The sequence below is a fragment of the Octopus bimaculoides genome, chromosome 11, assembly GCF_001194135.2.
Source record: "Octopus bimaculoides isolate UCB-OBI-ISO-001 chromosome 11, ASM119413v2, whole genome shotgun sequence".
Taxonomy (NCBI): domain Eukaryota; kingdom Metazoa; phylum Mollusca; class Cephalopoda; order Octopoda; family Octopodidae; genus Octopus; species Octopus bimaculoides.
Window position 1 is genome coordinate 50,947,674 of NC_068991.1, and position 8,711 is coordinate 50,956,384.

General features: G+C 40.6%; 1 protein-coding gene across 2 annotated transcripts in view; it reads left to right on the plus strand.

Moving 5' to 3' along the window:
- The window catches only part of LOC106873920 (unconventional myosin-X), a 545,087-nt gene that overhangs the window by 105,520 nt on the left and 430,856 nt on the right, over nt 1-8,711 (plus strand). For both annotated transcript variants that reach the window (XM_052971791.1, XM_052971792.1), the window contains exon 7: nt 2,052-2,201. In XM_052971791.1, the coding sequence (XP_052827751.1) occupies nt 2,052-2,201 (150 nt within the window). The remainder of the gene's footprint in view (nt 1-2,051; nt 2,202-8,711) is intronic.

The following is an 8,711-nucleotide window of genomic DNA, read 5'->3' on the forward strand; positions in this document are numbered from 1 at the left end:
AAGAATTAAAGGGGCACGTAGGTAAAAAAAAAATGGCAGAGGACCATTTAACTATAAAAATGCAATAGGATTTTTTAAACATCAAAAGGCTAAGGGAGTGGACCATAGGAATCAAAGGGGTGTGTAGGTAAAAAATGGATGAGAACCCACTGTTCAACAGTTATCTCCATCATTTCCATCACCTCACTCTTCATCTCATTGCTTACGAAAACCATTCTACTCTCTTCACCTCCAGCATTCACCTCCAGCATTCACCTCCAGCTTTTTCATCCCTACAATTCTCTTAAGGCCATTCTAAGCCCATTCTTATTTCTTTACTGCCCACAAGGGGCTACACACAGAGGTGACAAACAAGGACAGATAAACAGATTAAGTCGATTATATTGACCCCAGTGTGTAACTGGTACTTATTTAATCGACCCCGAAAGGATGAAAGGCAAAGTCAACCTCTCCGGAATTTGAACTCAGAACGTAATGGTAGATGAAATACCGCTAAGCATTTTACCTGGCGCATTAACATTTCTGCCAGCTCACCGCCTTTCATCCCTACAAATCTCTTAAGGCCATTCTAAGCCCATTCTATCCTCAAAACCACCATCTCTCTAACACCAGACTCATTTGGCAAAGATTATTTAACCCTTTAACATTCAGATTACTCTGTCAAATGTAATCCCCATTTATTCACATTGTTTTGAGTTAATCATGTATTATCTCATAGCTTTGAGATTTTGATGATGTGATTGTTTAGCTTTCAGAATGACATTGTAGGGTAGGTATGAGTTGCTGGATCTGGTTAGTTTGAACATAAAACATGTAGAATATTTGGGCCTGATTTAAATGGTAAATGGCTAATGACTACTACCACAACTGCTGCTACAGCTACTACTACTACTACTACTACTACTATTACTACAACTGCTGCTGCTGCTACTGCTGCTACTGCTGCTACAAACACTGATCAACTGATAAATGACAAAGGGATGTGTATATAGTTGATTAATCTACTAAGAATAGTGGCTAAGTCTCTCACAAATCAAGCCCATATGTCTTGAAAGAAAAGGACACATTCGAATTTTATTCAATGTGTCCTCTTCTGTGGATACCTATGGCTGTAACACCTTTCATCACAGGTCTTCTTGGGCTAAACAACAACAGCAACAACAGCAACAACCCACCCCAAACATCTGCTGTTCTCCTGACTTTTCAAACACTATTCTACCAACATCATCATCATCATTGTCATAAAATATTCCATCCACCTTACTAGACATGCTCCCACCATCACCATTAGCACGTTTGTCAGACTTTTCCCCAAAGACAATCATCATCATCATCGTTTAACGTCCGCTTTCCATGCTAGCATGGGTTGGACGTTTTGACTGAGGACTGGCTCCAATCTGATTTGGCAGAGTTTCTACAGTTGGATGCCCTTTCTAACGCCAACCACTCCGAGAGTGTAGTGGGTGCTTTTATGTGCCACCGGCACGAAGGCCAGTCAGGTGGTACTGGCAACGGCCACATGTGAAATGGTGTATTTTACATGTCACCTTCATCATAATATCCTTTACAATATACTTACTGCCATCATTTCCACCACCTTCACCAACAACCTTCTACTCTGACTATTTTAAACCTTTAACATTCAGATTACTCTGTCAAATTTAGTATTTATTTATTCACATTGCTTTGAATTAATCACACATTATCTTGTAGCAGCAAGATTTTGAGGTATGACTGTTTATTTTTAGAGTGACATTATAGAGTAGGTGCGAGTGATTGGATTTGGCTAGTTTGAACATTTGGGCTGGATATGGCCGGTTTAAATGCAAAAGGGCTAAACACCATTCCTTATATTATCATCACCAGAACTAACCCCCACTTCCACCAGAACTGTTGTCACTGTTGCATCCACCCATCCCTACTATTTTGTCTGTCATCTTGATGTTTATTCTTCATTCAGTGTTTAATTTCATCATCTCGTTTGTCGCAAATATCAATCTCAATTCCATAAAATATTTATTTCTTGTTTTCTTCTTGTTCTTGTGTTCCAGTCCAGTGAGAACCGACATGCCATGGCCAAAGCCTTATATTCTCGAACATTTGCCTGGCTTGTAGACAGTATCAACAAATGTATCAATCCTGGAACAAACAGATCCAAGTTTATTGGAATTTTGGATATTTTTGGATTTGAAAATTTTCAGGTAAGAAATGATGTAAGAGTGGCGAGTTCTCCAGTGGTAGCATGAAGTTCTTGGTGAGCCAAGACTGCAAACTGGTTTCTGTTCTTCCTGGAACTGTGTTAGTCCTTGAGAAGGTAGAAATGTCACGACCTATATCTTTATTTCTTTTGATTGGGATAAAAAACTCAAGGAACTGATACAATTGTGTGAGCTAAATGAATATTGATTGGTTGATTCATTGATTTAGAAAAGATTCAATAGAAGATATATTCGTTGCCACCTTGATGTGAAATCTTTTTGTAACTCTTCATTAAGTTGAGGACAGGTTTAAACACCTGCTATTAATACATTCTCTTTTTGCCTTTGTGTCACATCTCATCTCAATAAATACAACAACAGCAATAACAATACCCACTAACAATACACAACAATAACAACTCGTTAACAAAACAGCATTGACATACATATGCATAAATGCATACATACACCTACATTTACATACATCTACTTACATACATATGTATAGATGCACTCGCTCCCAACCTACAAAATCAATTTTTGCTCTTAGTACAAACTGTGTTTAGCATGTCAACCACTTGATGATATTCATATATATATAGTCATATATGTGCATGTTTGTGTGTGTGTGTGTGTGTGTGTGTGTGTGTGTGTATGTGTATAAATATGTATGTATGTATATTTCTTGGTGTAATGTCTAACATACTGATCAAGTCCACTATAATTACTACACACCCACAACCATAGCTACTACCACTCCCTCTCAGACATTATCACCCTTCACCACTGACCACATCACCCTCATTACTAATGTCACCACCACCACTGCCACCACCACCACTGCCACCACCATTTTCACACCTGGAGGATGGAGTACTTCTTGTTGTACAAGTTTTTCTCTTTTTTCACCATAGATTGATTGATGTGCAGTTCTGGAAATATTTATGAACAGTTTAACAAGTTGCAATACAGATTATTGTTCTAGTTTTATTGTAGCAAAGTTTGTGTGAGTGGAAATTTGATTGATGGAAACTGTGTTGAAGACCATTCTGTTTGTATATATGTGATAACCTTTAGTAAGGTTCATATTTTGATACTAAAAACAATTTGAAGGAGATAAAAAAACGAAAGAAAAAAGAACAAAACTGATGACAGAATATCAATTTAATTCTGTTTTGGTGGTGGCCAATTCCAGTCAGGTAAATCTTACTCTTGAGACTTTGGTTTTCATCAGTATTATTTTAAGAATTCTGGAAGGTTTAGGAAAGGGTTAGGTTGACAAACTGAAAAGTACCACAAAGGTAGAGATAAAGAGGTGATAAGCGAGCTTTGTGGGTTTCTTTTAAAAGAAATTTATATTTGTTAAGTCTGCCAGTACCGCCTGACTGGCACTCGTGCCGGTGGCACGTAAAAGCACCCACTACACTCTTGGAGTGGTTGGCGTTAGGAAGGGCATCCAGCTGTAGAAACTCTGCCAAATCAGATTAGAGCTTGGTGTCACCTCCTGGTCCACCAGTCCTCAGTCATATCATCCAACCCATGCTAGCATGGAAAGCGGACGTTAAACGATGATGATGATGAAGAGGGCAGTTCCTCTGTTCTTCATAGGTGTCAGAAACCATTGAGATCAATACCATTAAAATTCTTGAATATTGCAAGCAGACATCTGCTGGAGAGACATAAGAGGGTTCCAGGGGAAAAACAATTTGAAGGAAGGACTGGGTGGAGTGATTAGTGTGGATCCCAGTGAGATGGGATGGATATAACAAAGATGATGAGAGGGGGAAGAAATCTCAGTGGGTTAGGAATGGTTAAATGAAGGTGACAAAAGTCCAGTCAGCTCCTTGGAGCAGAGGCCATTACAGTAGCAGTTGCAAAGGTGGAGAGGGAGGAGACACAGCATGGCTTTTAGCCTGCTGTTGAAGTATGTTTGATAATGCTACCAGTTGCTTCCTTCTCCCTATGGAACTGCTTCTTATTAGCATCCATCCCTCATTCTCATCCTTTCCCACACTCTTTTCCTCTGATAGCCCATCAACCCACCTTCCCCATTCAATATAGCCACCCTTATGTACCTCTAACCTCCATCTCTGTTACTGTACATCACCTGGCACATCATCCCCCTACTTTCTGATTTATATTCCTTCTTGAGCCACTTCTATCCCTCTCACCTTATACATCCCCCCTCCTTCATCAACCACACATTCACCCTTGTTTATCACCCACTACATTCACCTCTACCCCCCATCTCTCACCATCTGGTACTCTCCTCTCACCCTGATCCAATATCTTTACTCTTCCTTACACTCACCTTCTTGCAACATGTGAACTTGTTCTGGCACCTTGTCACCACCATCTTTATCTTCTTTCCTGCTACTACTACTACCCATGTTACACACCTCTGCTTCTCCCTTTGTCATACTTCAGCTTCTCAACACCTGATATATAATCACTTCTTCTCTCAAATGCACTCTCCAATCATTTGAGGAGCTTTTTCCTTTTCCATTCTGGGGTCTTGCAAGTTACATGGTGACCTAACTACTGGTGGTACCACATAAAAAAGCATCCTGTACACATTGTAAAGTGGTTAATTTGAAGAAGGACATCCAGCCATAGAAACCATGCTAAAGCTGACACTGGAGCTGGACACAGTCCTGTAGTGCATCAAATTCTGTTAAACTGTCCTGTACATACCAGCATGGAAAATGGACATTAAATGATGATGATGTATTCACACACACACACACACATGTAAGTGTGTGTATATGTGTGTGTGTGCTTGTGTGTGTGTGCATGTGTGAGTGTGTGTGTGTGCATGTGTGAGTGTGTGTGTGCATGTGTGAGTGTGTGTGTGTGTAGTGTTGAGTTTATAATCATGATCATAATCATTACCCCCACTACCACCACCACCACCACCAATACCACCACCACCACCAATATCACCACCACCACCACCACCACCACCACCATCACCATCATCACTGCTGTCACTGCCCCTACCACCACTTATTGCCTCACACTTGGGCAAACATAGAAGTTTCCATGTGAGGCCCATCCATTGTTGTGACCACCTAGCGGAACTTCAGATGACATCTGGAGTTTTTCATATAAGCGTCCATACAGCAGACGGAAGAACACATTGAGAATCAAATATGCGTGCCCTCTGCATGTCAAGCTCTCCTCTTTGACAACTATTATAGATAATCTGATAGTTTTCCACAAGTTCCATGGCAACTGATTGATTGATGGATGAACAGGTGGATGGATGGATGGATGGGAGGATGAACCTCTTGGCTGCTATCACTCAATATAGCAACATGTCCATACATATCTATGTATGGATTGTTTACGTAGATGCCATCATTATCGATCAAAGTATAATCGTTATTATCCTGTCCATTAACACTATCTCTTTAGTGTGTGTGTGTGTGTGTGTTGTACAGATCTATATGCACACTAGAAGGTGTGATTGAAGGAGTGTGTCTTCATATGTATGTGACTCTAATCCATCTGCCATACCTTTATGGTCAAGCCCTAACTATTTCTGACAACTGGCTGAGTATACATGTGGAGACAGCCAAAAGAAGCATTTGACCCAGACTGCCTACTTCCAACTGTTAAACATGGAGGAGGATCTGCGATGATCTGGTGGGGGGGGGGCTGTATCTTGGAAATCCACTGGCCCAATGGTTTCCGTTCATGGCAGAATTAATAGTCAAGACTATTTAAGCATTTTATCTGATCGAATTCATCTTATGGTTGCGGAATTGTTTCCGGAGGGAAACATAATCTTTCAGGATGATAATGCACCAATTCACACAGCTAAAGTTGTTACTGAATGGCAGGAGGAACATTCTAGTGAAGTCGAACATCTTATCTGGCCACCACAGTCCCCAGATCTCAATATTATTGAACATTTATGGTGCATTTTAGTAAAACAAGTAAGGAGTCGATATCCTCCACCATCATCACTACAAGAACTGGAGATTATTTTAGCTGAAGAACGGACAAAAATTCCTTTGGAAACAATTCAAACGTTGTACGAGTCCATACCTCATAGAATTCAAGCTGTAATTACTGCCAAAGGCGGTCCTACCCCATATTAAAATAAATTTGTTTGAAATTTTAAGGTGTTTCTATTATTTTGTCCAACCCCTGTATATATTTGTGTGTGTGTGTGTGTGTGTGTGTGTTTCTAATCTGTCAGCATGAGACATGGATGCTAAAGGATGATGATGATGATGATGTGTATGTATCTGACCCCCAACCCATTTGCCATATCTTTAAGGTCTTGCCCTAACTTACTGACTTTCATGCACACCACCACCACCACCACCATCACCACCACTGTCACCATCACCACATACATACATACATACATACATAGAAGCATTATCGTAACAAAGCACACTACTGCAATGCCCACAGTGTACTCCCATACATCACAAATGAGTAATGATGGGACTAATGATTTACCAGTTAATCAATCAATCAATTTTCAATATCTACCCGTAAACATCCAAGTTTCGAAATTTCATTGGTTGGTAAAAATCTCCAGAGAGGACATATGTCTGCCATAAAATAAAGCAGGTACATGTTACAGTAATACTGTACATTTTAATGATGAGAGGAGAAAACTCTAGAATTATTGATGGCAAGCATGTGTCTAGGAACTTTACAGCAATATGGAAAAACCTGATGTTAAAGCTAGAATACTATTGTGTTTTCATAACAACTTGCCTAAAAGAAAGCTGTGTGTGTGTGTTTTTGTGTGTGTGTATGTTCATTAAAAAAGTTGCTGCATCACTTTTACTTTGTCCTGACATTGTTACCTGACTTTGGTTTTCTTTCAATAAATTTAGGAAACATGTGATAAGGTGAGTTCTCAATAATCACTGCTGAACCTGTATTAATTAGTCACTTGTATTCATTAACCTTTGACTCCTTCCCACAAGCACATTTTGTCCTATGTCTGTATTAGACAAAACAACAACAAATTTTTTTTTTCACCTTGAAATTTTATTGTCTTATTTAAATACATATATATAATTAATTTAGAAGTCAGATGTTATGAACATTTCTGTAGATAGAAGTTATTTATTCCATACTACATATAAAGTTATGCAGATACATGCAATGTTCATCCATTTCCTTTCAGACATCTTGATTTGAAACACAATTAACTTAAGTTGATACTGCCACAAATTAGCATCATCATCATCATCATCATCGTATAACATCTGTTTTCCATGCTGGCATGGGTTGCATGGTTTGACTGAGGTCTGGAAAGCCAGTGGCTGCACCAGGCTCTAATCTGATTTGGCAATGTTTCTACAGCTGGATGCCCTTCCTAACGCCAACTACTCTGGGAGTGTAATAGATGCTTTTTACATACTACTGGCACAGGAGCCAGTCTGGTGGCCCTGGCATTGATCACATTCAGACAGTGCTTTTTTTGTGCCGCTGGCATGGGAACCAGCCAGGGGGCACTGGCATCGACCATGTTTGGATGGTGCTTTTTTACATGCCTGGAGCCAGTCAGGCAGACCTGGTACCAACCACGTTTAGATGGTGCATTTTATGTGCCACCAGCATGGGACCCAGTCAGGAGGCACTGGCATTGACAACGTTTAGATGGTTCATTTCACATACCACTGGCACGGAAGCCAGCCAGGCGGCACTGGCCACAGCTATGATATTGGCTTTACTTGACTGAACAAGTCTTCTCAAGCATATCACATCACCTGACACATCAAGGGTACTTTTAAACAGGCCGGACATGCAACAATGGCATTGGCCATGGCTGCAATCTCACTTTAGTTGCTAGGTCTTCTCAATCACAGCATATCTCCAAAGGTCTTGGTCTCCTGTTATTGCCTCCGTGAGGCCCAGCATTTGAAGGTTATGCTTCACCACTTCATCCCATGTCTTCCTGGGTCTACCTCTTCCACAGGTTCCTTCCACAGTTAGGGTGTAGCACTTTCTCACACAGCTGTCCTCATCTATATGTAACACATGGCCATACCAGCGCAGTTGTCTCTCTTGCACACCACATTTGATGCTTCTTATGACCAACTTTTCTCTCAGGGGCGCTCACACTCTGTTGTGTATGCACACTGACATTACACATCCAGTGGATCATACTAGGTTCATTTCTTTCAAGCCTAATGGTCTGCAATACCAACTTCAGGAAACCTGCCAGTCACCTAGTCACCTACCGCTCCGGCAGACACTCTAGCCAAATCGACTACATCCTCGCCAGAAATAGGGAAAGAGGGCGGCTTATAAATGCCAAAACCTACCCTGGCGAAGAATGTACCCCACAACATAGATTAGTAGTTAGCGACTTTGGGATCAAGGCAAAATGGGTGCCCAGAATTAGACAGGCTTGGAGAAGAAGGGTGTGGAAGCTTAAAGACCCTGCAAACGGACAGAGACTTAGAGACAAGTTACTTGAAGCATTTAACGAAATAGAAGGGGATATAGCATCATACAACGTGGAAGACAATTGGA